General features: G+C 46.4%; 2 protein-coding genes across 2 annotated transcripts in view; one reads left to right on the top strand and one right to left on the bottom strand.

Moving 5' to 3' along the window:
- The window catches only part of LOC134072787 (semaphorin-6C-like), an 84,368-nt gene extending 70,033 nt beyond the window's left edge, over positions 1-14,335 (top strand). The window contains exons 17-20 of the mRNA XM_062529631.1: positions 559-636; positions 4,632-4,690; positions 6,668-6,718; positions 12,638-14,335. Coding sequence (XP_062385615.1) covers positions 559-636; positions 4,632-4,690; positions 6,668-6,718; positions 12,638-14,226 — 1,777 coding nt within the window. The 3' untranslated portion in view covers positions 14,227-14,335. The remainder of the gene's footprint in view (positions 1-558; positions 637-4,631; positions 4,691-6,667; positions 6,719-12,637) is intronic.
- A 3,628-nt stretch (positions 14,336-17,963) lies between these two features.
- LOC134072718 (extracellular matrix protein 1-like) lies at positions 17,964-20,224 on the bottom strand. The gene is made up of 4 exons (XM_062529532.1): positions 20,058-20,224; positions 19,556-19,803; positions 18,562-18,767; positions 17,964-18,208 (listed from the first exon to the last, which is right to left on the bottom strand). Exons 1-3 carry the CDS (start codon positions 20,104-20,106, stop codon positions 18,564-18,566), a joined length of 501 nt encoding a protein of 166 aa, XP_062385516.1. The 5' UTR covers positions 20,107-20,224; the 3' UTR covers positions 17,964-18,208; positions 18,562-18,563.
- Positions 20,225-20,778: the final 554 nt, after the last annotated feature.

Below are 20,778 nucleotides of genomic sequence, written 5' to 3'. Positions count from 1 at the left end.
CTTACAGGAGCTGGGTGGAAACACTCAGGCGAGGTCCCCAAAGCGTACATCATGTTTTATCTCACGCATGCAAGCAGGGAACACACGCTCGCTCTCCAGCGCACACACACACACACATGTACATCCCCAAAGACACACCCACATACACACACACACAAACACACACACACACACACACACACACACACACACACACACACACACACACACACACACACACACACACACACACACAGAGGGATATCCCCAGATACACACACACACACACACACACACACACACACACACACACACACTTGGCCAGGTGGTCAGACTCCTGGCTCACCACACTCCTAGCAAACTGAGCTGACGGATTATTTGAATAGACCATAGTGGCGGGCTACCAGCCTCCCAAGTGTCCCCTTTCTCCAGATGCCCATTCACCTCTCTCTCTCTCTCTCTCTCTCTCTCCCTCTCTCTCTCTCTCTCTCTCTCTCTCTCTCTCTCTCTCTCCCTCTCGCTCTCTCTCTCTCTCTCTCTTTCTCTCTCTCTCTATCCCTGTCTATCCTGTCGTCTCAGGAGCTGTCTGGCCTCCCAGGACCCCTACTGCGTTTGGCTGAAGACAGGGAGCTGTGCCAGCGTGGTGCCAGGCTTTAAGTAAGTGTGACCTCACTTCCTGTCACAGTGAGCAGGCACGTCAAGCTGCCAGCACTGTTTACCACTCCTTACCCTTGAGACATTTGAGTTTGCCTCACAGAATAGATGCTGATTAGTGTCTGAGCAGCTGTCTGTTTTAGTGAAGCCCTCCCCGGGCTTCTCCAAGGTGTTTTTAGAAGCAATCTAGGTAAATCCAAAAATCTTCATTTTTCCATTTTTGGTTCATGTATCTTATACATTGTCATCGGTTTGTCATATTCGTTTTCATAAGGAATTTATTCACTTGTCATTTTATTTGAAAACAAGTGAAAGGGGTGGGGAGTGTGGGGTAGGGCAATTTTATGCTATCTTTAATCCTGACAAATCCTGTATGATGAGGCCGGGATTACTGAACGATTTATTTGAATTCTGATGAAAACTCTTCTGTAAACACAGATCTTAATCTGAAACAGGCCTATTTAGACTTTCAATAGCACATCAGTTTTCAGAATGAATTTGAGTTATTAGCCTTATCTTATTTTTCAATAAAGAGAGGGGATCATAGAGAGCAGTGACTTTTGATACACAACCTTCACCTGAATAAGATCATTGATGATAATAAAAAAAACGATAGCTGAAACAAAGTGCCACGTTAATAGACTTTGAATATAATGCACTGTATCAAACTAAGATACTGTAGATGCACACACTGTGCATTATACACTAAGCACTTTCAAGCACACGGTAGTGTTCATTCACAAACCAACCAGTTCAATTTGCTGTATATGAAACGATAACCTACAGTCATAATTGTTCATAATTAAGATCATAATTATTTATGATAATGTTTAGTTGTGCTGTGATTTTAAAGAGCATTAACTTGGTTACGTGGGTTAGCGGTAGAGAGCAGAGCCACACCTTCAGACAGACTACATTCATTTCACAGGGACAATGCATGACTTTAGTGTGAATGGGTTGGAGCTGTATCATTGATCGGCCAGCCAACCGTAATTGATTGATCTGCTCTTGCGGGCGCTGTACACATAGGATTATTGATCACGGGGTCTTTCTGTCAACTAGCAACCTTACAAGAGCCCACAGCCAATCTGTCTACCACTGTGTGCTCCTCAGCCTAGAGGTCCTCAGCTCATCTGTCTCTCTCTCCTTCCTCCTCTCTCTCTCTCTCCCTCGCTATCTCTCTCTCTCTCTCGCTATCTCTCTCGCTATCTCTCTCTCTCTGTCTCTCTGTCTCTCTCTCTCGCTATCTCTCTCTCTCTGTCTCTCTCTCTCGCTCTCACTCTCACTCTTTCTGTCCCACTATTTTCCAGACACACACACACACACACAAAAGGCCGCCTTTGACTAAATCATTTATAACATATGGAAAGTAACGTATACGGAGCCACAGTTTTACACTCCCCCAACCTCGGCCTTGTACTCTTTGCATGACTGCTTACTCTATGGCTTACTCCCTCTTCCCTCCCTGTCTCGCTTCCTTCTTCTCTGCCCCCTCCTCCCAAATCATCTGCCTGAAATGCAAATGCAAACCCTAGTTTTGTCTCAGGCTCTGGCTGTGAAATCTCCTTAGACTTTTTGTTGTTGTTTTGTTGTTTGTTGTTCCCATAGTTGCTCTCAGTTCATCACAAGCGTTATCTAGATCCCTCCACCCCCCCCCCCCCCCCCAACCCCCCACTCTGCCCCAGCTTCCGTGGTATGAGGAGTTACCGCGGAAACAAACCGAGCGCAGATAACGGCGGTCACCTTGACCCGAGTCGCAATTACAATTCTCCAGCTGTGCCGCTAAACAGTGCGGCATAACAAACACGATACAGTCGTTTTGAAAGGTCACTTCATCTGTACACCTTTGGTGTGCATCTTCCTGGGGGAGGAGGTCCACTCCGCTGAGGCCACTGCGATGAAATATTAACGGAGCCCGGGGAGTCAGAGGAGGTGAGTTTTTTTAGCTAAGCGCCCCCTTCTGCAATTTTTTTTTTTCCCGAACACGCGCCAGGGAAGCACGTCATGTGGGAAGACGTCAGCTTCGCTTGAGCCTGGAGGAACAGATGGGGCGTTTTGTTTTGCTGCCAAGGGCTCGCGAGGGGCTGCAAGTCGAGAGGTGAAGTGACACAGACCGGTTGGGCCGGCCACACCGCTCACAACGATCGGAGGGGCGGTGTAAGAGAGATAGAGAGAGAGAAAAAGAGAGGGGGAGACATTCCAGCATATTTTCCCCCAGAAGAATGTTTCAGCTATAGAGGAGGAAAAAGTGTGGAGGACTTGAATGGCCCTTATAGATGGGACTGAGGTTATTTCAGTGTGTTGGCTTTGTCTTGTGCTGACGCTGCATATGCATGAAGCTGGATATATGAATGTGGGAATATGTGGGAGTATTGCTTTTGAGGTTGAACTGGGTGGCTGCACAATAGGATTTGAAATAAGGCATATATGCCTGCAAGTGTGTGTGTGTGTGTGTGTGTGTGAGAGTATGAGTACGTGTGTGGTGGTGGGAAGGGGGGGGGGGGGTTGTCATGTGTGTTTATATGTGCATGTATGAGTAGGTGTGTGTGTGTGTGTGTGTGTGTGTGACAGCAAGTGTGTCTTTGTCCATCTCCGTGACTGACAGAGAGAAGACAGCGCTCTTGTGTCAGTCTAATGAATAACACTCAGCCTCTCCCTGCCTCGCTGGCCTCATACCTCCGAATATATTGAAAATGTGTGTGTGTGTGTGTGTGCGCCTGCCTGTGCCTTGTGACACTGAGAGAGTGTGGAGTAGAGAGAGAGAGAGAGAGTGTGTGTGTGTGTGTGTGTGTGTGTGTGTGTGTGTGTGTGTGTGAAGGAATGAGCGAGAGGCGGATAAAGGTGCAGTGAACAAGTGAAAAGAAAACTCAGCGGTCTGACCACACGGTAAATTGAGAGGGCTGTAGCGGAATGATTGGGTGCGACAGTCCTCCAGGTTACCCCCCCCCCCCCCCCCCCCAGTGTAGAGACACACTACACTACCTGTTTCTGCTCCTCCACCAGCACCAATGGGGAAGACATCAGTGTGTCTGCCAGAACAAATTTAGGCGACTCTGTGAAGGGATGAAGACGTTTTTTTCCCCTCCAAGCTATACTTGGAGGGTGTCCTATACATGAAGGGTTTTTTTAGACTCGAGTAGTTAATTTTTTCTTGACAGGGATTTTAAAATGGATAGGGTTGATTGAAAAGTGATGGAAAAGTGAAGATATTTTTGTAAATAAAACAAAAAAGAAACAGACAAAGAACAGGACAACTGAAATGAGATATCTCAAAGATCTTACACTAAAGGTTCTGTGTCAGATTCTCCATAAATGACATTTCCGGCTGTTTGGTAACTCTCTGAAGGCTGGTTTTCTCATTTCCCATACCATGCACTTGTAATAAGGTGAGCCTCTGTCTGTGTGCCTGTGCTGTCCATGAAGGGTGATTTACGGTTAACCTTTACCCACCAACACCCTTCCCTGAGCAAACACAAGGCTCTAATTGGACCGCAGATGCGATTCAGACTTCATTAATGGCCAGGCACAGCAGATATCTCTCCTTCTCAGTCTCTCTATCCCTCCATCTCTCTCTCCCTCTTTTACTCCCCCCCCCACCCCTTCTCCCGCTGTTTCACCCCTCTTCAATCCCACAGGGACTGACACCGTCACCACAGTCTCTGTGTGTGTCGCCTCACTAAAGGTGTTTGTTTATTTCACTGACTGGCAGGTTAGCGTCGCTGCTATTTGTGGAAAAGGCATATTAGCTTCCTATCGACATTTTGGGGATGAATGACAGAGGTTCAATTTAAAGGGGCTCAGTCAGTGTGTGTGTGTGTGTGTGTGTGTGTGTGTGTGTGTGTGTGTGTGTTCGTGCGAAGCACTGGTATCCAATAGTGACCAAAATTATGTCTCAGAACCTTTCTTTGTTTTAGACTCTTTCTCACCTTCTCTCTCTGTCTCTCTCTCTCTCTCTCTCTCCCTCTCTCTCTCTCTCCCTCTCTTCCTGTCTTCTCCAGGGCTGGATTTGAGCAGGACATCGAGGGCGACCACTCAAAGTACCCCGACACCTGTCACAGTAAGTCTGCGTCGTTGTCATAGAAACAGGCCAGGCTCACTGTGTGTTTTTCCCCCCCAAGGAAATGCAGAGGGAATTCAGCACAAATCACACCTGAAATTAGATTAGTGACTGCATATTTGTTTCTTGGGGGAAGGAAGTCCGATATGTATTTCCCATGCCTTTCGGTGTGTAGATAGGCAATCCAACTGTAGCTTTTAGTCACTCAGATGCTGAAACAGAGACGGAATTTTAGCCTATGGATGGCAGCTTGGAAAATTTCACATTCAAAATTAAAATTGCATCACTTTGCTATTCTAATTGCGTAGCCTTTGCTGTTTACATGGTGGTGTTCCTGGTGAGCCTAGTGAATCAGAAAACAGGATGGAACTGACCTTTCCATTCTCAAAACACATGCAGCAACACCAGGATGAAAGCATCTTGCTGCTTGCAATATAATTACGCTTCCTTGACCCTCCATCTGTGTTCTCATTGGTCTACCCCTCAGTCCCATACAGCAATTGGTGGGTGTCACTCACTCCTCAATAAGCTTCCTGATACTGGGTGTCTGAGCGAAGCCCAGGTGCAGACCTTCCCTTTGTTGCCATGAAAATTACAGTGTCGCAGCAGCTGCTTTTGTCAGATGTCTCATACTTTTCTTCGGGCAGGATATTCTAGAATTCCTTGCCAATGATATTTTCGATTCATTTTGGTGCACACGTCTGAGCATGCCTCAGAATCCCAGCTTGAACCTCTCATTCCACGGCCTCCCTTACACACTGGCGCCCTGGAGGGCTCGGACTTCTAAAGCTCCGTCCCAGTGTGTGTTTGTTGATTACAGCTCAGCCTGCATGGCCCTCAAAGCTGATTTTATGACAAGGTCTGGGACTCGAGTATCGATCCACACCTTCGCGCTGGGCCTCCATATTTGTTTCCTGATGGCTAACGCCTGGGGAAGATAAATTACTTGATGTGAAATGGCAGCATTGGCCCGGGGTGATAGAACCGCTGCTTGGCAATCTAAGGGTTCCTGCTTTGATCCTGGCTCTCCCTGGCTTCCTGTCAAAGCGCCCTTGAGTGTAACCTAGATCTTGCTGGGCAGGCTTAAAGGCTCCTATGGCCACCTCTGCTGTGCGCTGCAGTTGTGTGTTTTAAGCCAATAAATGTTTACCATGATGTGCTTGAAACGATTGGTAGAGAAGAACGCAAACTGCCCCCGAAATGTCGTCTCTTATTTTTCTGATCCCATGATTGTCACATTAGGTGCCCCAAACAATGTGTGTCGGAATCTGTTGACTGTGTTATAAAGACAATTCACAGCCAGATAATGAGGAGAATGGACTCCTCTTTGAGAGTTAAGGTGTTTGAACCAGCATAGATTGTTATTTAATATAATTGTTATATAATGCATAATTATTGTACGATCTCTGATCTTTGCTGGCCATTTGATCATAACATTTTAGATGATTCTAGCAGCGGCAGACAAACCTGTGGGGTGTCTGCAGAGTGGCTAGTTAAGCTAGCGTGCTCCTCATCAAGTATTCATAGAGGCACCTCTTTCACCATTCATTCCCATCCATGGTGTGTGCATGACACAGCAGTGTGTGTTCTCACCTCGGGCTCACCTTGATGGAGAAGCCCCCCCCCCCCCCCCCCCCCCCCCCCCCACACACACATGCCAGAATCAGAGAGGACAGGGTTGCCAGCGAAAACTGCTATCAAGTATGCCCCCCTGAACCACCAGCATGTGTCGAAGTTACTGGAGGGGTTAGCCAGAAATGCTAATGGGGCTAATTAACTTAGAATCCACATCTGTGGTGCAACACCTGCTAGTGTAAACAGCTCATTATCTAGGAATTTTGTTCTTTGTCTTGATTTATGCTTAATGAGATATAGCGTGGCTATTTACGGCTCATTGTGGTTAATTGGCATTCTCTGTGACATTATGATAATCAAAATAGAAAGCTGATAGTGTCTGTATTATTTTCTCCCCCACAGATGTGCTGGCTACTACTCGAAATCAGAACTCGGCAGCAGACTCGGCTTATGGTAAAGCTCTCTCCCTTATTTTCTTGTTTTCTTCGCAGGCTTAAGCTTTTGAACCTGAACAACAAGCTGTAGGCTACAGCATTGCATGTGACCTTTCAAATGCCCTGACATTAAGGCCAAAAGATAGCTTTTTTAATGCTTTTATAGCTGATGCCACACATTATACAAATGTTTATAAGGACTCAGAACCTGTGATCCACCACCATCGGTGACCTTTTTAAAGTGTGAAATAAAGGAGAGGTACAGTTTCCTAGGTACAGTGTTGCAGACGTTATGGTCTTTTCATTTGGATGTTGTCGCGCTTGGGAGGCGTAAAGTTCAACTCCGCTCCGGCCTCGTTGGCGGCGGTGGCTAAATCCGTCACATGAGTGTCACCCGCCTTAATTTAATTGAGACATTTAAAATCAGACTGTGCTAAAGGCCCTCCGTATTAACCTCGGCCATCCGGTCAGCCAAGCATGAAGGCGGGTGTCAGTGCAAAGAATTCTTAATTATGGCGCCTTCAGTGTCTTGCTCAGTACCGATGTGAGAGCATTCATTGCAGCCTATTAAACCACAGGTCACTGGCTACTACAAGGAGTCGACTAATTTAAATTAGCACTTCATTGAAAATGCATTTTTAAGCATTTCCTGTCTAGATCAAAGGATGTGTTACAAACTCTATTTTATTTGACACAGTTGTGCGAAAGCCAAGTGCCAAGCAAAAGCTAATTAGTTCACAAAATGGGTGAAACGTATACGTGTCTATTTCCGGTTCTGCACATGCATGCAGGCCAGAGGATGTCATTTTGAACTGTGACAAAACCATCATTCGCTTGAACGTTAACAATGTTACTTCAGAAGTGGAAACCAGAGGCTAAACTGTGAAATTGTCCCTGCTGTTATTTCTGTTTATGACAGCTTCTAGCTCATGGACCGTGGCCAATCTATTTAAGCAGCTGAACGCCTTCTGTGGAGTGGTTTGTTTCCATGTCCCAGAGCCACCTAACTAAAAAAGGAAAACGCACAAAACAGATCACACAGTAGCTATTGGTGGTTCGCTCAGGCACTCCGAGAACACAGCATAGGCTTTTCCTCCGAGGCAACCGTGCTTTGTATAGAGTGCGCTCAATGACCCACAGTCGTCATCACAATATGGCCAATCTGTTTTTATGCTGTGGAGGCCGCACAAGCTTTTCAGGCTTGCTGCTCGTTGTTCAGTCCGTTGAACAATGCTTTTTAAATCATAGATCCGCACATAGCCTGAGGTACTTAGTTTGGCTTCCAACACACATTGCATCCAAGGGGGCTGCAATGACCCAAGCCCCAACATACAGTACAGATGGCTCGGTGTTCAGAGTGGCATATTTTTGGGGGTAAACTTTTTTGACTGAGTCCCGCAGGCCCAATCTGCTCGGGGTCACTGAGGCAGCCTCATTAGCGATTAGCATCAGTTCCACTCACATTTTTCAGCTGAAAGAAAAAGGGCCTCTTGGTGTACAGGAGACCATGCTGAGTGAGTTGTAATCACTGTATTCGTTTATTTATTTATTTATAACTGGGTAGCCAAAAAAAAGTTTCTTTTCAGAGCTCTCAGTAACAGCTTAGCAGAAACGTCCCTGACAACAGCGGCATTGATGGAGGGCCCAGTGAAGCATGCCAAACATGCGGCCAGGTAAAAGAGGTCAGCACGACCGATCTCCAAACGCCTTTGAAAACAAAGTCACTGCCGCTGCGCTGAGACGTGCCACACATAGCGCGGTGTGGAGGAACTTCACTTGCATTTGTGCGAGGGAGGCTCGACAGAGCAAGCTTCAAGTTCGATGAATTTATCAATCCCTGGGAAGCAGGGCACCTTAATTATTGTTTGTGACTGCTACGAGGCGATAAGAGAGCCTCAAAGTCCCCACTCCAGAGAGCGGAGTTAAGTGCAGCAATAAACACGATGTGTGCCTGATCGGAATCTCGACAATATATGGCGGCAATGTTTACCGGCGCAATATTAGGTCGACCTCCCCAGGTTCTCGTGCTTGTCTTGTTTCGGAGTGTAGGCATAGTCTGAGCCCAGAGTCTCTGAGCTGTCTGGCGCTGCAGTGAGTACTGTACGTGTGCTCTTGTTAATTTGTTTCTTGATTCACAGTACTGCTTCTCATAACATCTCTCTGGCCCTTATGCTGTATGTATGACTGCTTTGATTGCTTTTTCCGGTAAAGAGCTTTAGGAATATCTGACTGTAGACCTTTTCCACAGAGTGTTAGATCCCTAGTTTTGTTCTGTTTCCGCATCTAACCTTTATCTCGCCGCATTCTTGCAATTTACCTACAGCATACCAGCCAAAAGATAACCTGCCCTAACATTTTTTTGATTTGAGAATTTTTGCCCCCATACTAAGCTTTATTGAAACGCACAATAGTGGCGAAAAAAATGCTTTTGTTCTAAATGTAAAACACATGGCAGAGGAGAGACCCCTGTAAATAGGCATAATGAGCTGCAATTTTAGGCTTACCTGGCGGCCAAGGATGTTGTGAAACTGCTCTTTATGGGTTCAAAAAATGGAAGGGGGGGCTGCACTCCATATAACTGAGTGTTTCAACTCATTAAAAAGTACTTTAGACACTTCACTGAATTATCGTCACCGGTGGTGGCATCCAATTATGGAAGTCAGAGTCACTGAAATTGCCTTTAATGGTCTTCATTTGCATGCATTGGGTACGGCTACCTTGCTGAGATCACCTCTCTAAATTACATTTACAACAGCTTAACATATTTCCCGTTAGACAACTGTCGTTTATCACCCTCCATACTGCGCACCGTGGGTCATGCAACAGCTGGGTCGGCCTCTATCAATATGCCACAACTGTCAGACAAGTAAATGGAGGTGTTTGCCTTCCACTCATATGGCATGCGAGGCTCTGTGCACGAGCACGCCCTTCACCCCCCCACATCAGGGATTCCACTTACTTTTCCCACCGGTGAATTGCATTATGGGAGAGAACCGTGTCAATGAATCAATGTTTTCCTCCCCTTGAAACAAATGGTCCATTGATTGGCACTCAAGAACCTGTGGAACGAAACAACAAGATATATGTGTATGTGTGTCTGTGGGGAATCCACAGACAGATGTGTTGGACGTCAATCTGTAAGGAAAGGTCCTTCACTTGAACAGAGGAAGCTTTTTGTTACTGATGGAGCTTATCTTGAAAAAGGGATCAATCATGAAACTGGCTCTGGGTGTGCGTGTGTGTGTGCTTTATGCATGTGTGTGTGTTTGTGTGTGTGTTCAACCTGGAAATATGCATACAAGCCAATGAAAAATGACCTGTTTGCTTTTATTCCTCTGGTTGCCACAGTTTCTTACCGAAAATCAATTGCAATTACAATTAAACGTCTTATTGCCGCCTCTGTTCTACAAACATTACAACAGTAATCCATATGTTCAGTTGAGGTCTGCATGACACAACCAGTTTTTCCATAGTTTGATTGTTTGCTTATATCGGTCATTCCCACTGGAGGCATTGTGTGGTGTTATCAGGGCTTTTCTATCGACGCTCAATCATCGCTAAGCCAATTTTCGTGTTGACCTTCCCTAGCCGAACTCTGCTTTTAACCTATAGGGAACTCGTGCCAAGCGATGTTCGTGATTCAACCTGTCATTTTTTTTCAAACATCACTCTGCTGGTTTGAAGTAGTGAGACACTATTATCGTACATGAGTGCCTCAAAAAATCTATGTGACAAAAAACAAAAATGGTGTGAGTCACAGACAAAAAAGAGAGCCATTTAGCCAAAAAGCTGTTGAGGTCAACAAAATGATGGGTCAAATAGTTGTGTAACATTGGGTGTGCTGATTGAACAGATGCTCTTTTTTGGAGCGACCAACAAGCACTGTGGGTCAATATGAAAGCACATTGCATAAAGCCTTTTCGGATGTGTCGCTGGCTCAAAAAATGGCTGGTGTGATGCGAGCTCTCTAAAGGTCATTGGTAATCCTCCTCTCCAAGGATGAGTGACAGCATTCTGCTCAATTCTGTCAACATCATTACAGAACACAAATAGATTATCATATCCTTTTGTGCATTTATGTAGTGGCTGTGACTAAGGGCTGGCAGACATATCTTGCTATTTTTTAATGGTCACACATAGTTATGGTCCATTTACCATAATTCCCTAGCTCTGAATGTATTATTCTCTATGTCTTGTTGCTGTAAGTTTAAGTGTAAGCTGCTTCAGTGGACCTCAAAAGAATCAGAAGGAGATGTAAGCAAATGTAGCCAAGTATGTAAGCATAACAAAGCATACCAGAAGTCATAGTCATCTTTGTCTGTGACTGTAAGACAAAACAGAACAGAATGAAAGACATACGAATGCGCTCGACTATTGGCGTGACTGCGGGGAGCTGTTGTTACACCTAAGGAGAAAGCCTCCACAGGTGACGGGCTCTTGTCCGACCTTTCCAGACGGCCAGGAGAAGGTCAGCTGTGTTTGGTGGTCCATCACAAAGGTAACCTTAAGACCTCTGGCAGAGGCTCTTGTTGAATGCGAAAACATCCGCACGCTGAAAGGAGCGTGCCGTGAACATATTCCTGTGGCCTTCACATGTCTTTGACTGTTGTAGTTCTGGTTATTTGATGAAGAATATTCCTAAAAGTTTAGATTTTTTTTTTTCACTTTTAACCTCTACCATGTTATATTCCTAAAAATGCAAATAAAAAAAGCTCTTGTGGGCGCCTAAAGTAATGGGCGTGTGAAATCTATTCAAGCGTCTTTTGCTGACCCTCGTGTCGTGTTGGCTGTGAGGCCACACAGCTCCGTCAGTGCGCCGGTTCCTGCAGGAGGTGGCACTGATAGGCTGGACCACTGCGCCAGGGCGCTTTGGTCCCATTAGTGGCACTCGAGTCCACCGAGACCAACTGTCTGCAGAAACTTGGTGACCTACATAAAAGTGCCTATTAGACCCACACAGGAGGGTCCTGCTCAACAGCGAGCAGCTTGAGAAACGAGACGGAGACGGAGAGAGAGATAGAGAGAGAGAGAGAAAGAAAGAGAGAGAGTGAGAGAGAGAGAGAGCGAAGGCGAGAAAAGAGAAGGAGAAAAAAACACATCTCTTTTGAGTCTAATTACTATCTCTGCTCTGTTTCGCCTTTGTCTATTTTTACACCACAAAGAGAAACAATGAGATGAAAGCGAGACGAAAAATGTTATTTGGTTCACAAGGCAGAGTGCAGCAGTGGGACATAATGTTTGTGCATGTTTAAGTGGGTGTAAAAGTGTGTGTGTGTGGGCACGTGTGCGTCTCTGTGCGTGTGTGTGTATGTCTGTGTTTGTGTGTGTGTGTGTGTGTGTGTGTGTCTGTGTCATAATATGTGTGTGTGTGTGTGTGTGTGTGTGTGTGTGTGTGTGTGTGTGTCTCTGTGTCAGAATATGTCTGTATCTGTGTGTGTGTGTGTGTGTGTGTGTGTATGTGTGTGATCAATCTGCTAAGCCTCCTCTGTTGCTTTGTCTGGATGTTTTTTTGTACCAAAATAAGCAACAGTTGTGCCTGCAGCCACACAGCTTTCATGAATATCCAGATCCACATTTCTGATCTGTTTCTATTCCACCAAGCTTCACAGAGAACATTTGCCAGCGCGTTGAGCCTCGTGTTATCAAATAGAAAGACTCTGTGGTGTGGGCTGTTACAGTTTAAACTCTGCTGTGAATACCAGAGAAATTGCCTGGTTAATTTTAGCTGTAAAATATCACCTATAAAAGTGTAGCACAAATCTAGATGCTAAATTGGTGAAAGTACACTTTATGCGCTCTTGTCATTTGCCTACACGCTGAAATTCTTGGCTTTTTATTAGACGTTGTCAAACTTAATGACCCCATACATTGAACATTTCCCCTTCTTTTTTTTTCTTCTTCTTCTTCTTCTCCAAATCTTGGTGCTCTCTGTCCACAGGTGTCAAGGGAGCCCCGGAGATGGACAAGGCCAGCCACAGCGTCCACTACACGCTCCTGATCGCGTGCGTCCTGGTGGCGTTCGTCCTCGGCGCCTTCCTCTCAGCCTTCGTGGTCTCGTGCTACTGCAGCCACAACGCCCGCCGCCGCCGCCGCGGCCAGCAGCTGGACAAGGACCCCGAGACGCCCCTGCCCCACGCGCTCTCCCTGCGCAGCCTGGCCAAGCTCAACGGCCTGCTGGACGCGCCGCCCGGCGGCAAGATGGACGGCAAGATGGACATCTCCTCGCCCAAGGTCTACAACTCCTACATCCCCAACGGGAAGGAGCACTGCACCCCCGTCAGCCACGGCACGCCGGGCGCCGAGAGCCGGGACCTGAGCCTGCACCAGGGGGAGGACCTGTCGGGGCTGCCCACGCCGGACACCACGCCCGAGCTGCCCATCAAGAGCATGAAGGGCTTCCGCAACCAGTGGGAGCGCAATCAGAACTGCAACAACGCCAAGGAGCCCAACGTGGCGTCCCTCGGCGGCGGCGGCGGCGGCGGCAGCTTGTCGTCCAGGCCCTGCTCGGGGCTGACCCAGCAGGTGTACCCCTTCTCGCACAGCCTGCCCAACGGCCAGGGCCCCGCCGGGCTGTCCCTGCACCTGCCCGAGGAGCGCAAGATCTCCAACGACGAGCGGGCGGCCATGGCGGGGGGGGCGGCGGCCTCCTCCCCGTCGCCGGCGCAGCCGCCGTACTCGCTCGGGCCGCAGTCGGTGGTGGACGTGTCGACGCTGGACGAGCTGCTGAAGCACATCCAGGAGGCCAACGCCAGCGGGGCGGGCGGGGGCGGCCTCGCCGTGCTCACCTCCGCCCTGCTGCCCGGTGCCTCCAGCCCCGCGTTCTCGCTACCGCAGCACCACCACCACCAGCAGCAGCACCATCACCACCACCACCTCCACGCGCAGATCCCCGAGACGGAGACGGCGTCCTACTACAGCTCGTCCACGCTGCCCCGCGACGGGCTGACGCGGCGGCTGGACGTGCCGCCCGAGGCGCTGGCGTCCGACCAGCCGCACCACCACCACCACCACCCGCCGCTCCAGCAGCAGCACTCGCACCACCACCACCTCCAGCAGCAGCAGCAGCAGCAGCAGCAGCTGCAGCCCGTGCCGGAGCGCTCGGTGTCCCGGCAGCCCTCGCAGCAGCGCCAGTCCCTGATCCGCATGGGCAGCAGCGCGGGCGCCGGGGGGGTGGGCGGCGGGGGGGGCGCCATCCCCCGCCAGCGCGGCAGCATGAGCCAGTGGCCGGCGGCGCAGCAGCGGCTAGTGCGGGTCAGCTCGGGCTCAGGCTCAGGCGGCGGCTACGAGATCGGGGAGGTGAGCCGGCCGCTCATCCCCGGCGCGGGCGGTGGCGGCGGCGGTTCTGGTGGCGGCGGTGGCGGTTCCGGTACCTGCCTGACGCGGCAGCACAGCTACAGCGAGCCGCCTCACATGCACCGCGCCGCCATCGTGAGACGCACGGCCTCGCTCAAGCCCCAACTGCCCCCCAAGCCCCTCCTGCTCCCCGCCTCCTCGCCCCTCGGCCAGCAGGGCAAGTTCAACTACTGACCGCCCCCCCCCCTACTGACCCCCCCCCCTCCTCAAGGACCAACCTAGCGTCCTCTCCTTTCTCCCCCCCCCCTTCCTGTCCAAGGATGCACCACCACGGAGCTGTACAGAAACAAACGGTTGACTCTCGCTCCAGTGCCATCCTCACACTGACTGATCCTCTGGGACTCCGGAGTCATGCTTGGCAGAGGGAAGAGAGACACTCCTTTTGTGTGAAGCATCTCTCCCTCATGGCCGCTTGGCCCGCGACCAAGATGTCTCTCTGCGCTACGAAGGAGATTCAAAGCCCTTGTCAGTGCTTTAGCCTGCAACAAAATGAATGTTTTTTTTTGTACCATATTGGTATTGGTTATCACAGTCCACAAACCGAGGATCATGATCAGGGACAGAAAGGTCACACGGAGCGAAGGCGCTGCGCTAAGTCGTGCGTGGCGCTAGCTCGTGGTCTTTCCCAAGAGCCCCATGGAATGTAAAAACCACAACCTTTTACATCCTCTTGGGCTTTTGGTCTCTTGCTAAGCAGTCTCTCACTGCACACAGCCACCGTCACTGTTCCTTGTGCTACAGTACGTCGTTAACACGCTGCATACTGAATGTGTAAAAGACGAGTATACTGTATGTGTGTGTGGAGTACGATGACATTTGTCCACGTGCATTCACTCTGCAACGCAGCTGTGTAAGTGTTGAGTAAGTGGCCTGCCCCTTTATGCTGTCATGAAGAAGACCCTCAGAAATGCCCTTCCAGCCACAGACAGACAGACAGACAGACAGACAGACAGACAGACCCCCCTCGATGGTATTCAGCAATAACCCAGCAACCGATGACCAACGTACATCCACAACACATCTCAGTCCTGCAGTCACATGCCTTCAAGAGAGGCTCCTATAACAGATAATAACTGCAATCTAACCAAGAACGTAGTTGGGATGGTAATGGCAGCTGGACAGAGTGAGTCTTTACCACGGTGCTTTGTCAGTGCAGGCCCAGCTTCAGACCGTTTGCAGTAGTAGACAGAGGAAGGCTTGAGGAAGAGAGAGAGGGAGGTTTTCCTTTGAATTTGGTCTGCGCAGATAGCAGTAGAGCAAAGCTCATGACGACCTGGGTAAGGAAACCGCCCCCTCCCCAAGCTATTGTATCTCATGGTTAGGTGCACAGTTGGCTGAAGTTCCCTACACTCTGCTCTTGTAGAGGTACCACAGTACCCCCTGGTGGACTGAAACAGCAACACGCTAGAAGTTTTGCCTGTGTTACACACCCCTAGTCATAACTGTACCATTGCTATATATTTTGTGAACAAATAGTGTACATAAAGATTCTGTGTAATAACTACTAGCCAAACATTTCTGTATGTGTAAATGTGTGCCTTATTTAATATTATGTGATAATGGAAAAGGGCAATGAGTATGTGTTTGCATAATGGGCACTGCTATGTTTTCTTAGTCCTCTCTCCCCCCCCAATTCCCAAGCAGTGTGTTCAGGCTGTTGTGTTAGCACTTTATATGACACCATCTTAGACTATTACACCTGCAAGATGTTGACCAACAAGGGCCGCGTTTCCCAGATTTGTTAAGAAGCTCTTAAGTGCTTAGAACTTTGTAGGAGCGTTCTTAGAACGTTCTTAGAGTGCTCCTAAGAAGTTCTTAGCACTTAAGAGCTTCGTAACGAATCTGGGAAACCCGGCCAATGTAGGGGTGTGATGTGAGCATTCAGGGCAGTCTTGGTATGGGTCGGAATGCATGAGTTCAAGTATTGAGGTGTTCAACGAAGTGAAACCACTGTTCATTTTAAAAGTTTCATTCTATACAGTGTTGTCCCCTTGTCTTATTCCCATTTAGTATTTTATGTTTATATTGTTTGTAAAAAAAAATCCACTTAGTCACAGAGGAAACCAATAGCATGCACAGGGGTGTAGTCCACACTGGTATTGAAAAATGGTCATAAAAGTCGTCATATTAAAAGAAAACCTTGTGTATGTGTGCGTGTTTTCTTTAATGCTCTGTCATGTCTGGGGTTTTCAACTGAAGATGCTGGGCTGAACTGAACTGAAAGGTAAACCCAGGGGTCATGAAGTTAAAAAAAAAAGAAAAAAAAGAAAGAAAAAAGAAAACATTCCAATAGTGAAACATTACTGAAAGGTCAGAGGCCACCTGCAATACCTTCACTGACCACCAGTGGGCCCCAGTGAAAGCCCCTGTTTTATGTTGATGTGTAGGAGTGCGAATTTCATTCTTGAGGTGAGACAAATGTGATTTAACCACACAGCTGCAGGGTTGGCAGAAGAACTGTAGGTTGTTCTGGGACCACTGAATGTTGAATCTGAGAAAGCCAACATCAACTAAACTATTTCCATTAGATTTCTGGAAAATGCATACACTTATGAAGTGCCTGTCTGTGTGCGTGTGTGTGTGTGTGTGAGAGAGAGAGAGTGAGTGTGTTGTAAACTCAGATTAGATCAGAAAGCACTACTGCGTATGTAATTAACATACAAATGTCAATAAAAGAAGCTCATAACACAGTCAATTAGGGACTCAATATGCATGGGTCAGTGGAAATTCACTGAAGTAGTTTTCCACAAGCTGATGCCATGTTGTGTGTGTCACAGATAACCACAGACACCTCCACACTTCCTCTCGTCAGAAGACTTGGATGAGGATCTGTCATGCATGCTCCTGTTTTTCCCCACATGCTGAGTCCATATCCATGAGGCTCACACAGCCAAAGCTGTGTACCAGTAGTGAAGCCATACATAGGGAGTGGGAGTGTGTAGTCGTGTGGGAGGAGGGGAAGACACCGCTGGGAAAATCAAATAGTTTAATACACTGTTCCAATGGATATAATTTTAATGTCCTCTTTTTTTAGTATGTTAGTCTTACTATGAAATATGTATTAATCTTAGACGTATTCTGATACAGTTTGTTTTTATCTGGTTTATAGACCTATTAGTCAAAGAAATATGTATGGCAATGCGCAGTTGGTTTATTTAGGCAAATAGTTATACACTGTTCCACCGGATATTTTAATGTTTTCTTTTTTTTTTTTAACCACAATTAGTCTTGCTATGAAATATGTATTAATACTAGACGTATTCTGATAACTGTTTGTTATCTGGTTTAATAGATCTATCTGACTGATATCAGTCAAAGAAATGTGTAAGGACACATGCAGTTCGTTTATTTAGTTTGGCTGATACCAATTGTTAACAACATCGTATCATTTGGCAAATATTTGAGTTTAAAGGCATCCCTCAGTATTTAAATAATTTACAATTGAAATGGGAAAAGTGAGCAGCATAGTTTTTCTAATACAGATCTAAACAGTTGGGTTGTTGGAGTAATTCTATCCTGCTGATTGCCCACTCCAGTAGGACTTTTTTTGGTACAATTTAATATAGGAATTAGCCCAATATATTGATATTCTGTTGAAACCCCAAACATCCAGCAAATGGCACAGAAATGTTCAAATGTCAGGGCCCTTGTCTTTTTAGGAACATCATTTATGATAAAGATCACCATTAGTCCATGGGCCAGACCAGCTACCGGTACATGGTGAATATAAACACTTTAAATCAAAGTGATCTTCAATACACTTCAAACAACAAAGCCGCATAAGCACCCGTTGTGTTTCTCACTGAGTACAGTTTTCTCACAAATTGTATAATAGCAGTACATCAGATCTCTTTGCAAATATTTGTGCATGTGTCTGTGTTTCTGTGCAAAACTCACAAAATGAAAGTTAGTTGTAGTTACAGTAGTTTATTACTGATAATTACTGAAATACTGTAGGTTTACAGATTGATAGAGACGGAAGCATTTCTCTCAAAATAATTCAACCTTTTAAGATGCAGAACAAGTATAAATGGCAATATATAATCAGCCACACTTAGTCATTGGGAGTATGAATGAGTAGAGATTCTGGCTTTATGGATTATAATTGTTCTTATAGATGGACCCAGCCCAAGATAAGGTTCTGCTTTCTTGACACCTGTGGAACAAAACATCTTTTAGAGTCACAATCCTAAAAGATGCTTGAGTTTAACATGGAGGTTTGGAAGGGCGCTTGCAAATTGAATGGTCTCTTGTAGCACCTCACCTACAATCTATTCCAGGTGAAAGTGTAAAAACATGTCTACTTATAAGTAATCACAATTTAATTGCAAAATAAACTTCCTATTACAAATGTAAAGCTCAGATTTAATCTACCAAGTCTACCACGTATAACAAATGCAATGCAATATATTGCAAAAAATGAAAATGACTGTCAATTGTAACCTTAACTATTTGTGAATTGTAACCTTAACTATAACTTTATAAAGCTACCATTGGCAATTCTCTCACCCCTAGCAGGTACTGGGGTCCCAGGTGAATCTGAGGTTCACCGCGATGTCGGGGGCTGTGTAGCCAGGTGTGGGCAGGTAAGCACGGTTGGGGGCTTCCCTCTGGAAACAGGTCAGTCTGCTCTCTCCCCACTGCTCACAGCACTTATGGGGCAGGCTCTTCACCCCATACTCCTCACTGCAGAACGTGTTGAGTGCATACTCCCACTGTGCATGAATGAAACTAAACTTTTACAATTTGTAACATTATTACAAATAACATAATTACATAACTTTTGACACTTTGTATAACAAATAACAGAATTGTAACATTCAATTCAATTTTAAAAAAATCAATAATTTCTCTATCCTTCATTATTTTTGTATCCTTTCATAACCTAATAACATTATAGACATTGATTAAATGTACAGGATGGTACAGGTACAAGATTTGGTGGTCTAAATCATTTTTGTTTTGTTCAAATCTAATTGGGGACTGAGATAGAGGATCTGGCAAATACATTCTTGCATTTCTTGTGCTCATAACTGTAGCTCTCTGCTCTCTGTTCCATATGGAAGAGTTCAGCTTCAATGGCAAGTATACAAGTTCTGTTTGGATGAACACCCATACCCATTTTGGTGAGGACACACACACACTTATGTAAACATGGACTGTCTTACAAGCATCCACATCCACAAACATGCCTTTTTCATCCCACAAACACGCACATACACAAACACAAACACAAACACACACACAAAGACACACACACACACACACACACACACACACACACACACACACACACACACACACACACACACACACACAAAGACACACACACACACACACACACACACACACACACAACCATGTTCATATTCAGACAGCCAATAGCAGTCTCCCTACCTCTCTCTCTCTCTTTCTGTGTGTGTGTGTGTGTGTGTGTGTGTGTTTGTGAGAAAGAGAGAGAGAGAGGGAGAGAGAGAGAAAGAAAGAAAGAGAGACTGCTCACCGCCTGCTTGACACAGCACAATGCCTGCTCTTGGGCTCGCCCTGGTGCACAGCAACTGCTGTACCAGGCCTCCACGCGGTTCACCGCGGAGCGTTGGCGACGTTGGCGGCCCGTCCCCGACATCCCGAAGACACTGCTTGGGTAGCGGGGGCGACCACTCCCCTGGGTGCAGATAGCATGCAGGTTGTCCAGACCGGGTTTGGCCGGGGGAAAGGAGATATCAGCCCCCGAAATGTGACCATCAGAGCCTGCAAGAGAGCCAGACATGGAGAGAAACTCATGTAGTCTTTTATATAAATTAGCTGGAGCAGGCCAGATACTGTTAGATTTCAAAGGTGTAAACAAAAGCAACTACAGTAAACACATCACATATCAACATAAATCAACACGAAATTATCTGAATGAATAAGAAATATTCATATAATATAAAGTATTACTTTACAATTTAGGTTCAGCAGTCTGAAGTGATCATTGTAAAGGCAGTAAACAACACCATGCTTACCTCTTATCTCCACTAAAGCCAACATCACCATCACACCAAGAGTAAACATATTTGCACAGATGTTTTGTCTCTCTACCACTCTTGTGCTGTTTTGCCTTATCCTTCAACACATCCACTATAAAGCCGTGAATGCAATGAACCTGTACAGTAGCTCTAGTTTGATTTTTCTGTCTGATGGCTGCTGGCCGGAACCCTCTTTTTAAATCTCAGGGGTGACGGGAAACAAGCTGTGGGAGTGTGTGGGGGTATGCCAGTGTGGCGCACCAAGAGATATCGGAAAGGGTGAAAAACAAAAATAAAAAAACAGCTGACGTTTTCCAACTGACTCAGGATTGCTCAAATAAAAACAAGACTGCAGCACAAATGTGGCTTTACGTATGCTAACTCCCTACTCCTAATGACTGAGGTGTGTAGGGATGAAAGGAATGTTTCGGTTGAATAGAGTGATTTAATAATTCCAGTGTTGAGGTGGGTCAAGGCAATACTAGCTACACGGTACATCACTAAGGAGATTCGAGAGCAGATGAAATGTGTCAGTGTCATGTATTTATTGAGCTATTTTACTGCCAAAATGACAAAGACCATAGAAACAACATTGAAATGCCATCTTTCGCTGAGAATATAGAAGTGTTTCAATTTAATTAGTTTGCTTTGTTTTGTTTTGTTTTGTTGTTTTGTTTTAGTGTGTGTAAAGTTATTTTTTAAAAAACCTATAGTGACA

The sequence above is a fragment of the Sardina pilchardus genome, chromosome 24, assembly GCF_963854185.1.
Source record: "Sardina pilchardus chromosome 24, fSarPil1.1, whole genome shotgun sequence".
Taxonomy (NCBI): Eukaryota; Metazoa; Chordata; class Actinopteri; order Clupeiformes; family Clupeidae; genus Sardina; species Sardina pilchardus.
This window is presented reverse-complemented; position numbering and strand designations above follow the sequence as displayed.

What these genes read in the sequence shown, in the direction of transcription:
- LOC134072718 (XM_062529532.1), bottom strand. Translation starts at nt 20,106, where the DNA reads ATGTTTACTCTTGGTGTGATGGTGATGTTGGCTTTAGTGGAGATAAGA. An exon ending in GGCTTTAGTGGAGATAAGAG is followed by an intron (nt 19,804 to 20,057) that starts GTAAGCATGGTG and finishes GCTCTCTTGCAG; the next exon opens with GCTCTGATGGTCACATTTCG. An exon ending in TGTGCTGTGTCAAGCAGGCG is followed by an intron (nt 18,768 to 19,555) that starts GTGAGCAGTCTC and finishes ATTCATGCACAG; the next exon opens with TGGGAGTATGCACTCAACAC.